The following is a 21,347-nucleotide window of genomic DNA, read 5'->3' on the forward strand; positions in this document are numbered from 1 at the left end:
CTCTTGAGAATTCACAAGACTTCGAGACAAGCAGTAACACAAAAAGACTTCATCTATTAAATCTTCTTTCTGCAAAATAGAAAGCTCGGCTGTACATATAAGAGGTACAGATGGTATATTTTACTCACCAAGCAAAAGCACATGTTTACCATTTTCCATAAAGGATAAGGAGTTGTGTTCATAACTAGTATGCAATATGTTTCCTAAACCATGCAGCCCCTCCCGTCCTAGAACTACATCAGCACGGTTCATGTTCATAACTTGGAAGTCAAGGGTCAGCGTATGATCTTGAACAATAAGCTCAACCCCTTGAACTACCGTGTCCCATACTTCTTTATCATTCCTAGACATCTGCTCCACCACATACTTGTGAGAGCAAGGAGTCTGTGTAAGCTTCAATTTCTTGACTAGCTTAGAGTTCAAGAAGTTTTGAGCTGCACCATCATCCACTAGAATACAAACACGTTGTCCATTAATAGTGCCATACATGCGAATCAAATCATGGGGACCAAAGGTGGGATGCCACATTGAAACAGTCACACAACACTTGTGCTTTTATTCCATATGAAGAACCTCTACAACACAATATTTAGGAGACAAATCTAATGCGAGGCGTTGCACCGTGTGCATGTCCCTTTCTATGCCTTGCAAAAGAGGACAATCTTTCTTGTTATGTTGGTCCCCACCCCGTGTCTCATGAGTGCTTAGGTTTCTTAGCCTCTTGTGGGCGTGGAGAGGTAGATTGTCTCATATTCCTCTTGGAACGTGTGGGATATCTACCTCGCCATTGGATCTTAGCCACATTGCTCTTAGCAAAATTATTCTTAGTGTAGGAAACATTTCCTTTCCTCTCTTGGTCATCATCATATCTTCGGGCATGACAAATGACTTCTTCCAAAGTTTTTGGATGTTGGGTCTTGACATGAAGACAATAGTCTTTGTCAAGACCCCTATTAAAACCCCGTATCTTTTGGAATTCATCTAGACCTTCTAGTTTTAATTTGATTTCCCGATTCTCGGAAAGGTACTGTGTGAGAGAGAGGCGAGACATGCGACATGAATCCCATGCTAACCAATTCTTATCTTCTATATTGGAGTCCAAAAACTCTTTGGAGAAAGAATCTTGAAACGCAGCCCAATACGGAGGACGAGCATCTATTGGAAATGTCATCCACCACTTATAGGCCTTGTCTTTAAGAGATAGACTTGTTTCCACAGCCGTCTTTATAATCCAGGGTGTGTCTCAATCAATGAATATCACTCCATTTGTGTAAGAACGTATTGAACGCATCCTTGTTTCGATCACGCTCTTTCTCGTTGTTTAAGGCATACACATTCAGAATAGACAAAACACAGAAATCAGAATGGATATGGAATTGGAACAGAACAGAGAAACTGACAACAGACTAAATCCGCCATAACTTTCGCCTTCACATTTCCAAGAAGATATTGATCGACAGTTACATACATCGATAAGACTAATGGGCAACGCTCTTTCCCAAGAACACCCCTTGGAATCCCAAAAGTACAAAAGTTAACATTCCAACTTCCACTAAGGTAAACATCCCAAAATTCCTAGGCTTAACACCTGGCACAGCCCGGTGGCTAGAGCCACAGCTGACCTGGATCCACAATCCCTTGATCAAACAACCTGCTCCCCAACATCCTCTTCTGCATCTGCCTTTTCTGCTGCAACATCCAAATCCGCCTGCTTTTCCCCCTCTGCTTCCACTTGCTTTTCCACTTCTGATTTTGCTCCTCCTGCTACAATCAGATCTGGTCCCAAAACATCATTGCTCAGGTCTGCTCCACTTATTCACTCCCCCTGCATTCACTTCAATCTCCTTACTTTTTCCTTCAACTCCTGCATCTCTGCCACTAATTTCTCATTTTCCACCTTCAATTCCTCATTCTCCCTCCTAAGACTTTCTTTTCCTGCTAGCTGAAACCAATTTCTGAATCTATCTGTCGACACCTCCATGTATTCCCTCCAAAGCCTAGTAGCTTTATTCCACATCTCTTGTGTATACTCCAACACTTCCTGCTTCAGAATATCCGCATCCGAATCTGCAACCAAAATACCTGTCATTCCCTGGTTCTGCAATGTGGCTTTCTCCATATCTATCAACGGAGTCAATCTATTAATCAGGAAAATATTCTCAGTGGTCAACTCAGCCACTTTATCCCCCAGTTCTTTGAATTGTTCATCCACTGCAGCTTTTAGTCCGTCTGCCCACTTAGTAAAATCGTCAGCTACACTCAGTACTTCAACATTTCTCACCAAATCCTCTCTTGTAGTCTATCTAACTTCCTCTTGTAGTCTTTCTTTATCTGACCTCTCCTGAAACAATTGCATCCAAACCTTCTGCATTTCCCGCTCCGGGATAGCACTGCATTTATGTTCCATTTTCTCAACTTTCATCACCCTCAGAGCTGCATCTTGATTATGCATAAACTCATTCAGTTGAGTCAAACTGTTAGCTGCCTCTTCAACATAAAAAATTCCCTTATGCTCATAACTATCACTGCTCCCTACTTTAACTTTGATACTTTCCAGAGTAGTCTTCTCAACACGTCCACCCATTCCTTTCATAAACATCGTTACCTTTTTGCCTTTGGACTCAGATTTCTTTGATTATGATTCCATTGTGAAATTGTTCGGCTTTGATTCTGATTCTTCCAAACCCTTCCAAGAGACTTTGAAAGGTGATTTACCTTTTTCAATTGTTGGAGAGTCCAACAACAATTTCCTTCTCTTACTTCCATATGCTATTCCCTCTTCTTTAGCCACCTCTACCACTGGTGTCTTCAAACCTGTTGCTACTATCGGAACCTTCAGAACATACTCGAAAATTGCAGCCAAATAAGGTGCTACTCTGCCCACTGTTGGTGTCCGACGTCGTCTCTTTTTCTAGTTAACTGCATCCGATCATACAGAACTGATGCCAAATCCACCTTAATGCCTCTCTCCGCCTGAAACAAACGAGCAAAATCCTCCTTCAACATGTAGGCAGTCTTCTGGAAGATACACACTTTTTCCAAATACCAAAACAAATTTGAAGCTCTGTTTCCACCCGCATTCTTCACCATGTAGTATGCCTTCGTTCCTACTGGATTTCCGAATTCCCCTTTTATCTGGGAATCGGTCAGCTTCCTCGTCTTAGCCGGCACAGTTAGACAGGGAACCTTGAAGACTTTGGACACCAAATTTGGTGTCAAGCGCCCATCCGCTGTAATCATTCCATCACTTTCCTTTATCATATTCCACTGCTGCTCAGGAAATTCATTCTCTGCCCATGTATCCCAAGGTAGACATGAAAATTCATAAAGACCTATACGCTTTAGCCATACCTGGGTTTCCCCTTCATTAGGGTCAAACGCTGCCACCGCCATCTCCACGCTGCCCTGATCACTTAGAGATTCAGCCTCATCGCTTTCCACCTCGATTGGCTCTTCGTGTTGCCGCACTTTGAATAACTCCTCCATCGTCGTCATCATCGACCTGGTGTTCGGCATCACTTCTGACGCATCATCTTGCATACCCACCATGAGCTTGCCCTTAATATTCTCAGAAAACATTTTGCCCTTCTCACCTGACTTAACACTCACTAAACTGCGATGTTCACACACTTGGATGTGATCCTCAACTCGTCTCACCACCTTACTCTTATGATGATGAAAATTCTCCTCGATTCGGGCACGCCATGCTGGATTCGCCCAGAAATTATTCGTCCTTAAGTGAGTCACATCAGCACTAAGCAGATTTTTTGCCTTAAAATGAGTACCCCACTTAGTAATACCTCTGTACCCTTTTGCCCAATATCATTCCTCCAACTTTCCACTTTTGAGACTTCAAGTCCGACAATCCAATTTCCGACTTCCAGTCTGCAATCCAAATTCCGAATTCCAGATCCCTTTTCATTTTTGAATTGCTAGAACAAATTGCCAATTCTGCCTCTGAAAATTCCACTGCAACTCCTAGAACACCAATTGTTAAGAATTTACTGCCAATATCCCTAGCCCTATTGACCATTCACTTGGGAACCTCAGGCACCTTTCCATAAAATTTTTTCAACCTGAATCCATTCACAGGTTTCAAAATCTTTGTTCCGAAAACATCTTTCAACAAAAATGTTCCTTGACCCTATTTTGATTCAATTTGATAAGGTCCCAAATATCTCAGCTTCAACTTACTTGGATGTGGTCCCAATTTAGAATTATATAACATCACCCAACTCCCTTTCTGAAACTTTTTGAATTTCACCTGCCTAGACATCCATGCTTGTCTCCTCTTCTGCCCAATTTCCACCAAATAGGCACTCTGAATTCTATCCTCTTCCAATTTAAGCAGTTTCTTCTGTCTATAAGAAATTGATTCCTCCGGACTTAACTTATGCTGAACTGACAACCTCAAGCTTGGAATTACATATTCCATTGGCACCACAACTTCAATCCCAAAGATCAATTTGAAAGGTGTCATTCCAGTTTCCACCTTAAAAGCTGTCTGAAAAGCCATTGTGCTGAATCCAACTTGTCATCCCAATCCGACTTGTTTTCCGACACAATCTTCTTCAAAATTCTCACCAACACTTTATTAGAGGTTTCTGCCTGCCCATTTGCTTGAGGATGATATGGGGTAGATTTCTTATGCAAAATCATATATCTGGATGTCAACTCCTGAATACAGAATTCAAAAAATGTGTTTCTTGATCCGACACCAACTCAATAGGACATCCAAATCTTGTCATAATGTTTTTATATAGAAACCTTGCCACACTTGCTGCTTTATTATCTCTCAAAGCCACTGCTTCCACCCATTTGGTAGCATAATCTGTTGCAACAAGAATATATGTGGAACCTGTCTTCTTTGCCCTTGGTTTCATTGGGCCTACAAAATCCATTCCCCACTTTTGAAATGGTTCTAATGGCAATACTGGATGATCCTGCATCCTATCCCCTTGTGTAGGCTGCCCCATGTTCTGACATTGAACACATTACTTGGCAAAACTATGTGCATCCTTCAATAACAAAGGCCACCAAAGTCCAGCTTGTAAAATTTTTCGACCTGTAATTTCCCTTGAGAAATGTCCTCCAGCTGATCCCCAATGTGCCTCTTGCAACACTGCTTTCTGCTCTTCATTCAGAACACATCGTCGTATAATTTGATCTGTTCCTCTTCTATATAATGCTCCAGCTATAATTAGAAATGGTCTGCTCCTCAATGCAAACTTCTTCCTTTGATCCGAAGACATTGTCGAAGGTAAAAATCCATCTGTTAGAAACTGTACCATCTGATCGTACCAATTGTCAAAAAACTGTCCTTCTACTCGGAATAAATCCGCCTCAGGCAATTTATCCGATACTCTTGGTAATTCCTCCTTATGTTCCAATCTACTGAGGTAATCCGCCACTGCATGCTGAGTTCCTGGAGTATGAACAACTATGTAATCAAATTCTTGCAACATGAGCATCCACCTTGCTAATCTGCCTTCCAGTTTTGGCTTCTTTACCAGAAATAACAAAGCCTGATGATCCACATGAAAAACCACTTTGTTCCCTAACAGATAATGTCAGAAATTTTCCAAAGCAAAAATCATTCCCAAAGCTTCTCTTTCCGTAACTGTGTAATTCTTCTCCGGTGCTCTCAACATTCTACTAGCATAATAAACCGGTCTGAACCATCCCTTAATCTTCTCCTACATTAAAACAACTCCTACTGCCATGTTTGAAGCATCAACATACACATGAAACAGCAATTCCCAATTTGGTGGTTGAAGTATAGGTGAAACTACCAACATCTTTTTGATAATCTGAAAAGCCTTCTCTTGAGCTTCTCCCCAGACAAATTCCACTTCCTTCTTAGTCAAATACATACCATGCCATTTGATCTGTCCAACAAACCGCATCACTGCCTTCAAATTTTCCGGAGCTACAGCTTTCTGAATGGCACTAATCTTGTCCCCATCAATCGACATTCCCCTGTAAATCATCCTTCTTAACTCGGGAAACTTTCTTTATCATCTTATCATACAAAGCTTCCGCTCTATGTATTGCCTCCTTTGGCTCCAACTCTGAATCCTCGATCACAGTTTCCTCTCGGATTTTCTTCTCTTCTAAATTTTGCTATTCCACACTATCTGTATTCCCCTGCAATTGATCAATTCCCAAACTGTTCTCTTTTTCTGCATATTTGTCAATGATCCGCTCCACATCTACCTCAAATACCGGAACAATTGTTGGATTTTCTGCTAGGAAATATGCTTCTTCATCATCCTCCAATCCTTCAGACATGTTAATTGCTTGTGCCAACATTGGCTTCGTCTCTTTTGACAATTCCTTCTTTGGCCCCATTGGTAATGTAACTTCTCTCCTTCCTTTCTTAACCATCACTTCATTCTTTCCCCAATCCTGTTTTAGCTTAGCCGTGCGAAACCATGGCCTCCCCAACAACATAGAATAGGTATTTTTTGAATCCTTCTTCCTGATGACTACAAAGTTTACCAAAAACTGCAATCCATGAATGATAATTCCTTACCTCCTTAACATCCCCGCTGGTTGAAATTTGCTTTGATTAGCCATATGCACTTGAAATGGAGCTGGTTCCAACCTGATATCTTGCATCCTTAGAAATTCTGAGTCCAAAAGTATGTTGACCCTTGATCCACCATCCAATAGAACATCGGAAAATTTGCGGTTGTTAAATTCCAATGACAGTGTTGGTACTAAAAAATCCACATCCTTCGGGCTAATCTGACAACTTTGAACTGTCTCTTGCACCTCCTTCATACTCGGAACAGTCTTTGTCCTTCGCATCACTGTATATAGTCTATCTCTAAAAATTGGAACTAATGACAATAATTGATCCAAGGTAGAATGTATAGAGGAATTAGTTAACTCTTCAAACAAGGCATCCGTCCTTTCTCTTTCCTTCTCCTCATTTTTTACTCCTTTCTCCTTTGATTTAAGCTTGCTATGCTGTTGATCCTTTTCCATCAAATCTTCAGCTACTTCATCCCGAATCTCCTTTTGCTCCTCCCAATCCAGTGGAGGTTTCAACCTTGCTTTGGACCTTGTTGTCACTAATACATCTACCTCCTCTTGCAAACATTTAGAACAATCACATTCCGGATGACAATCCATAGCGACTTCATTCACCCCTTGATCCTGAAACAATTCTACTACTATCAAACTGCTTCCAGGCTCTTTGTTTGCTTCAGCTGAATGTGCTAGCAACTATGGCACTTGCCCTCTTGGTTGTTGTTGATTCCCCCCTTGATAATTCCAAACCGGCTGATTCCATCCTTATGGTTGTGGCTGCCAATTCTGCCACTGCTGCTGCTGATCCCAATTTCCCCCCCACGGGGGTCTTGAATTCTGCCATCCTCCAAATCTCGGTCCTCCTCCCAAATTGAAATTTCCTCTAAATGGTGGTCCCCCTTGATTAAACTGTGGTCTCCACCCTGAATACGGTTGTTGCCTTTGCCACCCTTGATTATTAAACATCCTCTACCTTCCTTCTGTCTCTGGAAACACCCCATGAGTTTGAGGTCCTTGTTGCTGTATCTTCTGCTGAATCCTTTCTGGTACAACACCCCTGAAATTCGGATTAAACCAACATTCCTTTGTCCAATGCCCATCCTTAACACAAATTTCACAATGAGGGGTTTTTGATTCCACAACTTTCTGCACTCCCAACTTCTTCAATTTCTTTGCTACCAATTTTTACACTCTATCCTCTTTCTCTTTAGACTTTTTCTTCGACTTCTTCTTGCTTTTCTTCTTCTTATCCTCATCTACTTCTAAATCCAAATCCTCACTGGAATCCTCTTCACTATCAAAATCCATTTCCATATCTGAATCAGTATCAGTTTTCGAATTCGAATCGCTGTCCCAATCCAAATTATCTGATTGGCCTTTCTTGAGTAGCCAACCTTCTCACATATTGGTGGTTAAACTTTTGTGCATAATCCTCAACAGACATTTTCCTTTGTTTCACTTCCCTAAGCTTGGTCAACACATCATGTGGAGTCTTTTCCTTTCTGAGTCTGTTCAAAAATGCTGCTTTCAAACCATCATAATCAGCAAAATGACCTGCTGGAAAATTACTGAACCACTGCATAGCCTTCCCATCCAAAGTAGCCTCAAAGTGGCGCATCTTAGCCTGGGCATCGTACACTCCGGAAAATCCTCTGGCCTGCCATCTTGTCTCGTATTGAGATATGTGGCAATCGGGGTCTTCTTTCGACTTTCCCAAAAAGGTCCGGAATTTGATGCGTATATCCTGCCTAGCAGCCGCCATATTTGTAGGTCCACCTGTTTGTACAGGATTTCCTGCACTGGTACTTCCCAACGGATCAAAAATCAATCTCCTTCTCGCCACTAATATATGTTGAATAACTGCAACTGCAAACAACTGCGGAAATATATCATGTTCTTCATTCGGTACTTCCTCTTCCCATCTATCACTTAGATAATCCTCTGCGCCATCCAGATCCTCCACAGTATCATCTGAATCTTCCCCTATAGAAACTCGGTGCATCCCAGTATAATCCAAAATTCCCTGTAGTTCCGAACACTGACCATCTCACCCATACAACTGTCGAAACCGCCTAGCAACTGACCTTGTCCAACACGGGAATATATCCTCCTCCGCTTCCTCCAGAGTGCAACCAACTACCCATGCCAACTCACACTATTCTGAACATCCTCCCTCCATTGCCACATCACTCGCTCCTACAAGAGAAACCTGAATCCATCCATGCTACATCGCACTTACATCGTGATGGCCAAGTGTTTAAGGTACAGACATTCAGAATAGACAAAACACAGAAATCAGAATGGAACTGGAACCGGAACAGAACACAGAAACCGACAACAGACTAAATCCGCTATAACTTCCGCCTTCACATTTCCAAGAAGATACTGATCGAAAGTTACATACATCGATAAGACTAATGGGCAACGTCCTTTCCCAAGAACACCCCTTGGAATCCCAAAAGTACAAGTTAACATTCCAACTTCCACTAAGGTAAACATCCCAAAATTCTTAGGCTTAACACTCGTGAAACTCAGGAATGGTGATATTTTTAAGTAATGCATTGCTACCTTCTGCATCTTCTGAAGCATTTGTCTCTTGGACTACTTGAGTCGTGCGAGCTTGGTTCCCTTGAACCGTGCCACTTGTGGCTCCTTGAGTCGTCTGCTATGAATTCATAAATTTCACAAGTAACTTCGTAAGATTGGTAACATTTTCATTAAGTGCAAAGAGGTTGCATTCAAGTATGCTTTGGTGATTTTCCAAAGTCTTGAAAGCAATCATATCTACAAGGCCATGATCTCCTAGATCGTCGTCATCATGCATATTAGTGTCAGCCGCACCCATGGTGCCGTGATTTTGATCTACGTGCTCAAAATCAAACGTATGTGTAGGTGGGATATTCTCACTGGCCATGGTAAACACATACTAATGCAAAGAGAGAAAAAAAAATGACAACTTGTACCTTGTGAAATTGAAGTCTTTGTGTTTTGTATGCTCCGCGATTTGCGTTGCATGCGAACCTCGCCTTGCGAGAATTTGAACTCTTCACTTGTCGTTCGTTGTAAGAACACCTTTGTTTATTCTTCATAAAAACCCGTCGTTTTTGTGAAGGCTTTTGTTAACTTTGAATCTACCTCCTTGAGGAAAAAAGAATTTTTGGAGGAAACTTGCCTTCCTCCAAGAAGTGAAAAGTAAGGGTGAAGCTACTTCCTTGAAGTTTAGCTTGATGGTAAAGTGTTGGCCTCTTACCCTCATGGGGTGGGTTCAAGCCTCCTTCATGCAAGGGTTAAGCGGGCCTTCCTACACGCGCAGCCAACAGCACCAACGAAAGCCTTCGGAGCCTCGATGTCGTCGAGTTGCCAGTTGAGTTTGCCTTGGTCGCCCGTTGTGCAAGGCGGTCACGATCGATGTTGTCTGTCCACACGTTGTACACAAAAAATCTTGCCTATCTTCTTTTGCTGCACCACGGAGACATCACAGTCTACAGAACATGGGAGAGAAGAAGTATGTCGCACACACATGCAACCCACTTGCGGTCGGTGCTGTCTGTCCACACGCTACGCACAAGAAAGCGTGCCTATCTTCTTTTGCTGCAGAATGAAGACGCCGTTGTCTGCAAAACATGGGAGAGAAGCAGAACGTCGTACGTACATGCAACCCGCTTTTTGCCTCCTCCCAAAAATAGATGGGATACTAGTGAAAGGGGGGTGGTAATGCGTGTGCTAGTCTCCACCCAACCGTGCTATCTTATAGCCTCCCCCTAGCGTACACACTATCCGGCCATGTCGGTGGCCTTGCCCATAGGACACATGTCCTTACAAAGGGGAATAGTACGCTTGATTCATCCAAAAATATGGGCTACAATGCTCCTTGGAGCTCTTTCCTACTCTCCAAAATCATTGCTCCTTCTCCGAAAGCTCCCTCTAGGCAGTCCTCGTCGGCTTCCTCTCCAAACAAACATCTCCTCCTGCTCCACGATGCCCAAAAATGCCAAAAAAGGGACTTTTTAAATTTATTGATACTTATCCTTTTTTAGAATTGCATGGAAACTCCCACTTTATCCTCGGTTTTACTTGCAAACCACATCACCGGATGGGAAGCCCCATTATGTAGGGCAGTAGTGCCCAATACTATGGGTGGGAAGGGCTCCTTATCCCCAATAAAAAGGGGGAGGCCTTTAAGGTCCTAGGTGTGAACATGGCCCAAAGGGTGCAATTCGAATGTTGGTGTGCCCAATATTTTTAGGATTTCTCAAACTTGGCAGAAGCCTTCTCAATCTTTTCCCTGTTGTTGTGTGTTAGAGGTAAAGCTACTGGTTTCACCTTCTTTGCTACACTCTTGTATTTAGTTTCAACATGGACTTCTGGGCCAACTGTTTGCTCAAAACATTGGTTTTATTTAAAGGCTTCTATGACTCGATACATTTCCATAGAGCATACTTCCACAACTTCATTTTCAAGATGCAAACTAGACTCCATTATAGCATCAAGCTCACCCATAGTATCTACAAAAGAAACTTGCTCACACAAACCAAAAACATTTTTAGTAGGCTCTAGCACCCCACCCTCTTTTATGCCTATTTTTACATTATGTACATATTGTCTCTCACATCTCTTCAAATCTTCAAGTTTTGTAAAATATACTGATCCATTTCTTGTTACCAAGGAGCCCATTGAGAAAGTTTCACTTATTTTTGGATCAAGCAAGACCCTTTCTCTTTTTGTACCACTGCAATCCCGCTTTACAATGGTACTTGGCCAAAATCCATCATTTCCCTATGGTCTTGAAATTCTTTGCTCACCTTTGGTAGAGGATGATCTCTAAGGTTGTCACAATGTTTTTCATGGTTTACACAAACTGTGAGGAATTGGACAACACGTTTACCATCTTTGCTTCATATCCTGGCATAAACTGAACCATCGTCCATTACCTTTGTTTCCATTCGAACTCCCACAATGTAGGGCTATCCAAGGATGAGATGATATGAAGATGTATCCTGTACAAAGAAGTTTTGGTCAATTTTTACATCACCTATTGTCACCTTCACAACTGGACATGCTGCATACAATTCATCGGATGAATTGTTTGCCACTTTCACCATCCAACCATGATCTGTGTCCATCGGCCATTTACACTTGTTGTAGAGACTCTTTGACATTATGTTTATTTTTGAACCATGGTCAATCAAGGCAACAAATGGCTCTTCAAGGTCACCTACCTTGACCAAAGTTTCTGTAGTAGCCCTTTCCCAGTGACTTCGTGAATAGTAGCTCCTAGGAATAGCTTCAACTTCTTAATCATCATTTGAGAAATGCACCTGCTTCACTCTCTAACTAGATTGGTAGCATCCTACCACACCTCCATCATCCTCCTTATTTTGCAAATGCATCCCTTGTGTCTTCAAGATTTTTCCTTCAACTTGTGGAGACGAGAAACTTCAACAAGAGTTTGCCTCTTTCTCTTGATGATGTCAATGATCTCCTCATGGAATTCACTCTTTGCAATGCCAAAAACTTCTCTCAGAGTAAACTCAATCTTTCTATTCAAAATCCTATCCTCCAATACTTTCTTTAAATCTGTAGCAAACTCAATATCAGATTGTAGTTTATAAGTTGGGCCTTTTGTCTTACCTTTTGTTGGCTCTTTCTTCTTTCTTACTGTAGACTCCTCCATGAGTACTTCAGGTGGAGATGCTCCTTGTGTTGGGGGTGTTTGGGAAGGCATTGAGTCACTTCTTTCCCCACTTCTAGAAGCTCTTTTTGATGGTCCTTCATTAGCATTCTCACGTCTGCGCTTCTCTTCTACAATAGCCTCATTTTGTTGGCATTTTGTAATGTAGGTATGCACTGACAATGAGTCCACTATATCATTCCATCTTGTTTCTAGACGTATGCAATCACCTGCTTCATGTAGAATCTCTTTTGTAAGCTTTCCCTTTTTAGCTAATTGCATGACATTTGGGAAAATCTGACCATGATGGTCACTCACCTCTTCATCACTAAGATGCTCAATTTTTACTCCATAAATAGCTGCCTCAACTGAAGTGGTGGCATGGTTAGTTACCATATCTTCAACTAAGGTTTGCATTCCCCCCTTCCCCAAGTTAGTTCTCAAGGGTAGACCTATCTCTCTTAAGTGGATTTTACCATCCTTAAAAAAGACAACATCTTTTGTCAAAGCATTACTGATACTATCACAATTCCTTCTTACATGGTCTGTACTATCACACCAAATGCATCTATTAACAAACCCTTCTTTGGGCTGTTATCTTTGCCTAGGAAGTGGCCCTGATGGTTGGCCTTTTTCTTCAATCTTTTCAAGCTTCACCTTCAAGTCACGCATTCCCTTCACAAGCTCATCTACCATAGACTCATCAAACTTAGGAGCTATAAAAGTAGGCTTTACCATTTTGTCAGAAGTTGAAGTGGAAGGACTTGTAGTGTTTACTACCATCTTGTCCCTTGCTCTCTGTCATTTGGCAAGCAGTGAGACATCACCTTCAACTTCATTCCAGTAGGTCTCTAGTCCTTGCTTAGCATATTTATCTTCAAGAAAAAGCTCCAAATTTTCTTGAAAATGTTTACCTGCAGCTTGTAAGAAAAGATTTGTCTTTTCTGCATCGAGTGTGGCCCTTTCTGTCCTAATGAGTTGTGTATAGTGCCACTCAAATTCCCTAAGTAGCTCTGTTATTGATAGTCCTTGATTTGGCTTAACTACCCATTCTAAGAATATTATTTTGTTCACTCTCTCAGAGTCCTCCATGAAATATTCCTCCTTTAAAGCTACTTTGAGATCTTCCTAGTTTCTCCCATGCCCATCTTTAATTGCCCTAACATATTCTCTAATTTCTAGAGCAACAACTAGCTCAAAGATTTGAATCATCTCACCTTATGACACGCGATGAATCTCCATCTCCTTCACATAATCGCGTAAGTATTGGTTACATCTTTTCCATTGAACTAATCCATTCTATTGATGACCGATTGTATGGCCTTGGTTGCTGAAATCTCCCTTCTTTCAATGGCATGTTATTGTTGCATGAACATTGCAAATGCTTGAAACATTTGCATTGTTGTTGGGTCAAATGCATACCTCGTTTCTCAACATGATCACCCATGGTTACCCAAAAACTCTCACCCGGGAAGATTCGCATTGGGTTCACCAAAAATATGTTGAGAAATTTATGGTCTTGCCATGAAAGCACCGGGCTTTTGACTGTGAGAGTTTGTGAGAGAACTCCAAAAAACTATATGAAGGAGTTAAACCATAGATACCATGAAGTCTAGGGTTTGGAAGGAAGTGCAATCAAAGAAGCCCCACGCTTTCTCTCTTGCACTCACACACACAAAGAAAGAACACACAAGAGAATATCAAAACAACACAAAGATGAAAACATCAAAGCTATGGTCATATCGTATCATGAGTAATATGAAAGGGTTAATAGATGATTCAGTGGCATTCAATCTTTTCCGATCAAACAAGCTACGAATTGTTCTTTGGAATTGTAGTTTTGTGCTTACCATAATATATATGTTTTGTCTAGTGATTGAGATTAATCGTGTGTACAAATCCTCTTGGTTCATAGCAAGATAACTACACTTACGTCAAAAGAAAAGTTATAGTCTATAAGAGGTAGTATGATGGGATCCGATGAAAGAAGTATTTCATTGAGCCTTTCTGGGCCAAAGAGAAACATTATACATTGTTGAAAGTGTGTTTTACGGCTAATCCATACATTAACTCTAATAGATTGCACAGAGTGGAAGCCATAGAAATTCTCATCATGTGGATTATTCATCTAGGATAACTCTAGTATGTGCACAATATAGATATGAGAGAAGACAAGAGAAGAGAATTTCCCTCCCAAGCCCTATTCTTGCCTGTAGGCAATAAGGATACTACAAGGAGAGATGTACCTGTAGCAAGGAGAACCTAGAATGAATTTCTAAGAGTGAGACATATAGCTTTGGTTGGAGAGGGAGATGAGATTAGAGATATATATTGGACTAGAGGTGAAAAAGAAATCAACAAAATATCAAAGTAGAACACATCTTACTTGACAAACCCTTCGGGAGTTATTCACCATTTTTTATGGAGAGAGAAGACGAGGGAAGACTTCAAGCATTGATTGATGCACCAAGTTAAAGTCCTTCTTTGATTAAAGCTTATCTTCCAAGGATAGCTTACAAGAATGGCTAGTCTTCCTCTAGGAGTAAGTGTAGGCTTAGGCTTATATTTATGGCTAAGTACAATTAGGAATTACTACTCTCACTCCCTCATGAATTCCTCTCATCAATAGCTTGAATGGTTTTCAAGGAAGAAGAGGTCCCCTTTTATAGGTGAAGGGAACCCCCAAGGGTTTACACAAGAAGGAGAAGAGCCAATGTGAACAGGAACTGGCAAAGTTTGAAATGAGCTAACCCCGCATGATGTGTCCAGACTGGGGTCCAATATTTTGATCATATCTCCTCAACAGTGGCAACAATGACGGTAAAGTAAGAATATGACCCTTGAGATAAATAATAGAATGAGATAGAAAGCTTATTATTATACTTAGATATGCATATTTACATTATAGAAAATATAATTATGTATCTAAAAAGTTGCAAGATAGATCTTGTAGCATGCATTCCCACTATGTACGTGTCACAGCACGACATCGAGAAATAGAGATTATAATTAATTAAAAAATAAACAATTAATCTGATAAAATAGTGTCAATTATATATTTTAATAAAAAAGAGAAATGATTAAAAATTCAAAGAGAATAAAGTGCAATGAGTGCTATAATTTTTAAAAATAAAGTGCAATTAGTACTTTTACTTTGCTAGTTTAATTTTTTATCGTAATGATACAAAAAGATTAAAAAATGCTTATAAAACACATCCAAAAGTCCTACAAATAAATTATTCTAATTATTTAATTACATATTAATATAAAATATTCAATAGTAAATATTAAACAAAAGAAAATTGTAAAAAAACAACAAAAGGATAAAAATAACATTATGTCTATCTAAGGGTAGAGAGGGGTGGTTTGTACCCCCCCCCGCTACCTTAGATACATTTGTATCTACTTGAAATGACGTTACGCGGTGGTAATAGATGCAATAATACCCATGATAATATCCACGATAATCACTGGCGCCTAAAAAGAAAGAAGGGTAGAGTATGTCGCATATTTACGACATACTTTGCCCTCTTTTTCTCCACCATCACACTTGCAACAAGCTTAACCTCCCTACTCCACCTCCCACACCCTCTACCTGTCCATATCTTCCCTCCTTCTCTCTCTCTCTCTCTCTCTCTCTCTCTCTCTCTCTCACACACACACACACACACACACACACACACACACACAAACTCATATTTGGTCGTTTAAGAAGGTGCCTTCGAAGGAATTCTTATCGTGATCGGCACATGACGCTCAACCTAACGGTCAACCATATCTACAACTTAAGTTAATCACAACCCCCCCCCCCCCCCCCCCCCCCCCCCCCGAAGTGCATTGATACCTCATTCATTAGATCAATTGATGCAATATGGATTATTGTAAATGATTTTTTGATGTAGGCTGCTTACTGAAGTAGATAATTCTTCTTACGCATCATTGTAAACTTGTTTGCTTTGTTTGCAAATGGATTTCCTTAATAGATATGTTTGCAAAAAATTCTGAGAGAAATGGAAAAAGAAATAGTTTGAAGTAAAATAAATGGAGAGAGAGAGAGAGAGAGAGAGAGAGAGAGAGAGAGAGAGAGAGAGAGAGAGAGAGAGAGAGAATAGAGATAAATAGAGAAAGAGAGGCAGAGAGAGATAGAGTGAGAGGGGGGAGGAGATAGATAGATAGATAGATAGATAGATAGAGAGAGAGAGAGAGAGAGAGAGAGAGAGAGAGAGAAGGGGGGGGGGGGGAAAGAGAGTATATAGATAGATAGAGAGAGAGAGAGAGAGAGAGAGAGAGAGAGAGAGAGAGAGAGAAAGATAGAGGGGGAGAGACAGATAGAGAGGGAAAGAGAGAGAGAAGGATAGATAGAGTATGTCATTTGTGCATGTGAGCTTGCAAGTAAGTAAAGAGCTTGATGATCGTAAGCGAAGCCACCATTTTGTGGGGTGCGTCATGCGAGAGTGCAGAGGATTCTATGAGTGCTTTAAAAAATATCTTTTTTAGGTTCCCAAGATGGAGTTTAGAACGCCCTTCTCTCTACCTTCTCTATCTTTCTCTCACTCTGTTATATGTCTCTCTCTTTATCCCTCTCTTTCTCTCTATGGATGCGGCATTAGGTTGGAAAGCTTTCAACACACACTACCTCGGAATGGAGGCAGGAAGTACCTCAGTAGCTGCTGTGAAGAGATGTTGCACAAGAAGCACAATAAAGAATCTCTTCTTCAAAGCACTCTACAGAGAAAGAAACACTTTTGCAATGTGCACAACACAAAACGATGTCTATATCATGTAATTGTATATACTTAATTGCAGAGTGTATGTAATTGTATATACTTAAATTATAGGGGGGGTGTACGTATATATTTGTTTATGCATGTATGTAGGCACTAAGTATGGGAGCATACCACCGAAGTTAGACGTTTCCTCTTGTGTATAGTCCTTTTTTAATCGTGGCGTTGCAGTCATTGATCCACTCATGGATGGATAACCGCAACGTACCTTTGGCTCTACCACGGTTGAGACTATGTTGATATCTAAAGAGGTGCGATTTGACCTTTGGCACTACTAGCCCCTGCTTAGGTGGCAATATGACAGATGCGGAGTGGGAGTGGGCAATGCAAGAAAATAGCGATCAAGCTGCAATGGGCTCATCCTACAGACAACAACGAGAATCTCGGACAAGATAAACTCCCACGTACTACGGCTAGGGAGGCAAAGCAACATGGAAGGACAAATATGTAAGATTGGTTTACAACCTAAATCGGTGATTATAAAGATTATAGTTGATGATTTGTTATTGTTATTGCGGACTTAGAAAAATAGCACTCTTAGTTAACCAACCAGAGCGATGGTCAATTTTTGGGAGCGACATACAAAATTTGAAACTTGGCGATGGTTATTCAAGAACAACCACATCTCTCGTGAGCAATTCGATGCAGCAATTTGATTACTACAAGCGATAAGTTTAAACAAATAATTTTGCGTCAATTGTTTTGAGCTATGGATATTTGTTTAATTTGGTTTGGGTTTATGTAGAGTCACCGTGATCAAACCTGTGTGTGCGTGTGGACGACGATGAGGAGGAGGAGGATTAAATAGAAAAATATTTGTCCAAACTTTCATAAAGTCCCAATGTGGCACAATGTATATACAACTATTTTCATTTTATTTGTAACTTTTTTAAATAGTTGATCTTCTACACATTAAATTGTCAAGGTAAAGTAAATTTAATTTCAATTTTTTGTTTTTTCTTTATCCTCTTTCAAAAAACAATTGATGTTTCATATGTTTTACGTAGGCCAAAAATAAAGGTACTCATTTGGGCCACCCAATTTTGGGTATCCCACATGAGCACCTTTATTTTTGAATAGGCATTTAGCAATAATATACGTGGTACTAACAGTGGGAATGCACACATTAATAGTCGTGGATATATATACGCGACTCTTATCGCGTATATTGTTGTTTAACCACTACCACACTTTTTTCGTTGCTATTGTCGCAAATGCAATATTTTTCTTTCTATTTTCCTTTGTTTTTCCACGGCAATGCTAGCAGTTGTGGAATGCTCCTCTTATAGTGTATGCATACAATAATATTGTCCATCAATGCTAGTGGTTATGGAATGCTCCTCTTATCGTGTATGCGTACAATAATATTGTCCATACTACTATGAGAAAGGAACCTTTTGAGATCATAGAGGGAAGACCTAAAAGTCCCTTGCTACTTAAAGTACATGGGAAGATCATCGCTGCCGATGGATTAAGGAGGCTATATCCATCTCTCAACAAAGGAAAAAATGTGTCGTTGACAAGCACAGAAGGGCCTTAATGTTCAATGAAAATTATTGGGTATTACTTAAGTTTTACAAGGCTCGATTGAGGCAAATGACGGGCAAAAATCCTACGGGCCATCAAAAGTATTATGATAAACTAGCAAAAAGATACTATGGTCCTTTTCAAATCTTGAATCCAATGACATGGCTTATCATCTTAGATTGCCCAACCATTGGCTCATACACAATGCTTTTCGTGTGAGCCTACTTACGCCCTACAAAGGAGAGCCACCAAAAGAACCAATTATTGAAGACCCTTTACAAATCAAAGACTAAGAAGAGATGCTACAACCTAAAGCTATCCTTCAGCATAAGGACAAGGTACTATGACATGGTAAGATTATCCGACGATATCTTATTAAGTTCAAAAATTATCCTTTTGAAGATGCTAGATGGATACAAGGAATATAGCTTAAGGATAGTATGAACCTTGTCAATGCTTACAATGCTACATTAGAGTAAGAAAATGTACATGTTTCCTTTAAATGATCAATGTTTTTTTCTTCAAGACAATTCTCTTTTTATTGTGCACAAATTTAAGTAGTATGCATGCTTTATTAGTAGAATCATGTTTGTGTTGACGACGTCTCTCAAAACACCAGGTAGAAATTGTCACTCTACTTTTGAACTAAGATACACTACCTATTGGGGACTCCATTTATCCTACGAACCGACCACCAAAGTCTCAAGTATTTCATGACGCAAACCAAACTTTCCGACAAACAAATGAGGTGGGCAAATTTTCTTTTGCAATTTAATTTCCATATTGCTCACATAGCTGGTAAGCACAATCAAGTTACTGATGCACTTTCACGACGACCAAAAGTTAATGCGGTGTCTATAGCTACTCACAATGATCTATCCTATATGATAGATGAGTATGCTACTGACCCTGACTTTAGAGACATAATGTCAGCCCTTGCTTTGGGGAAGAAAGAGGAACCATTCACCTTGCAGGATGGTTATCTTCTCCACGGCAATAGGCTATGTGTTACCCAGTCCCCTCGTGAGAATGTTATGTATGAATCCCATGCTCCTCCATATGCAAGGCATAGAGGTATTCAACCTACTCTCCGAGGAGTAGAGACGTATTTCTATTGGCCTACCATGAAAGTGGACATACAAGAGTATGTTTCAAAATGTGTAGTATGCCAAAAGACCGAGTATGATAGAGGGAAGCAACCTGGATTACTCCAGCCATTGCCTATTCCAAATTCACCATGGGAGAGCATATCCATGGATTTCATCTTTGGATTACCCAAGTCTATCCATGGGAATACAGGAATATGGACAATAGTCGATAGGTTTAGCAAGCAAGCACATTTTATTCCTGTCAAAAAGACTATTAAGGCACATCAAATGGCAACTCTCTTCATATCTCAGATTTTCAAGCACCATGGATTACCCACATCCATCGTGTCAGATAGAGATCCTAGAATGACCAATAATTTCTGGAAAGGTCTCTTTGAAAATCTAGGAACAAGATTGAATTTCTCTTCGGCCTATCACCCACAAACGGATGGCCAAAGTGAGATAGCCAATCTTACGATACTCGATCTACTCAAGAATTATGTTACCGAAGTAGATCAACGCTTACAATGGGAAAAGTATTTACCTCTAGTAAAGTATACCTACAATAATACTGTACATACTTCTACGGGGAAAGCACCTTTCGAGATCATAGAGGGAAGACCTAAAAGTCCCTTGCTACTCAAAGTACATGGGAAGATCTTTGCCACCTATGAGTATAGCCGTGACCTACAAGAATCTTTTCAAAAGATTAGGGAGGCTATAGCCATCTCTCAACAAAGGCAAAAATCTGCTGCTGATAAGCACAAAAGAGCCTTAATGTTCAAAGAAAATGATTGGGTCTTACTCAAGTTTCCTAAGGCTCGATTAAGGCAAACGACGGGCAAAAATCCTACGGGCCATCAAAAGTATTATGCTAAACTAACAAAAAGATACTATGGTCCTTTCCAAATCTTGAAGCCCATCAATGAGACGGCTTATCAACTCAAGTTTCCCAACCATTGGCTTATACACAATGCCTTTCATGTAAGCCTACTTAAGCCCTACAAAGGAGAGCCACCAACTGAACCAATTATTGAAGACCCTCCCGAAGTTGAAGACCAAGAAGAGGTGCTACAACCCGAAGCTGTCCTTCGTCATGAAGACAAGGTACTACGACATGGTAAGATAATCCGACCGTATCTTATTAAGTTCAAAAATTATCCTTTTGAAGATGCTAAATGGATGCAAGGAGTACAACTTAAGGATAGTATGAACCTTGTCAATGCTTACAATGCTACATTAGAGTAAGAAAATGTACAACTCTCTTTTAAATGACTCATGTTTTTGTCTTATAAGACTAATCCTCTTTAATTGTGCACAAATTTAACTAGTATGCATGCTTAGAATCATGTTTGTGATGACGACGTCTCTCAAACACCAAGTAGAATTTGTCACTCTACTTTGGGAGAATGAAATGGACTAAAGAGCAGACATGCTTGCGGCAGCTATGTCTCCCAAGCACCAAATGGATTAGTCATCCATCTTGGAAAGATGTCGTAGGGTAAAAAAGGGATCCTCTACCCCCTAAGTACGATTGACTAATGAATAAGGCTTTATCCCTTCTACCTCATAGTCAAGGATGACTATGATTTCAAGAGAGAGGTAATGTCATAAAATCTAATATCTAACCAACCCAAATGATTTTCTCATATTAAATTGATCACGTAATGTGGGAGAATAAATGGGAACAAGTGTTAAGATATAGATATGTGCTTATAGATCTATCTCAACACAGGGCCA

At 40.3% G+C, this 21,347-nt stretch overlaps 1 protein-coding gene and 1 pseudogene across 1 annotated transcript; both read right to left on the bottom strand.

Moving 5' to 3' along the window:
• Window positions 1–4,994: 4,994 nt before the first annotated feature.
• On the bottom strand, window positions 4,995–5,975 carry LOC147447285 (uncharacterized). The gene is made up of 2 exons (XM_086523600.1): window positions 5,876–5,975; window positions 4,995–5,557 (listed from the first exon to the last, which is right to left on the bottom strand). Exons 1-2 carry the CDS (start codon window positions 5,973–5,975, stop codon window positions 4,995–4,997), a joined length of 663 nt encoding a protein of 220 aa, XP_086379726.1.
• Window positions 5,976–6,123: 148 nt separating this feature from the next.
• Window positions 6,124–7,538, bottom strand: LOC147447286 (uncharacterized; annotated as a pseudogene).
• Window positions 7,539–21,347: the final 13,809 nt, after the last annotated feature.

The sequence above is a fragment of the Adiantum capillus-veneris genome, chromosome 11 (assembly GCF_014529385.1).
Source record: "Adiantum capillus-veneris isolate H3 chromosome 11, ASM1452938v2, whole genome shotgun sequence".
Taxonomy (NCBI): Eukaryota; Viridiplantae; Streptophyta; class Polypodiopsida; order Polypodiales; family Pteridaceae; genus Adiantum; species Adiantum capillus-veneris.

What these genes read in the sequence shown, in the direction of transcription:
- LOC147447285 (XM_086523600.1), bottom strand. Translation starts at nt 5,975, where the DNA reads ATGTCGATTGATGGGGACAAGATTAGTGCCATTCAGAAAGCTGTAGCT. An exon ending in TGGACAGATCAAATGGCATG is followed by an intron (nt 5,558 to 5,875) that starts GTATGTATTTGA and finishes ATTATCTGTTAG; the next exon opens with GGAACAAAGTGGTTTTTCAT.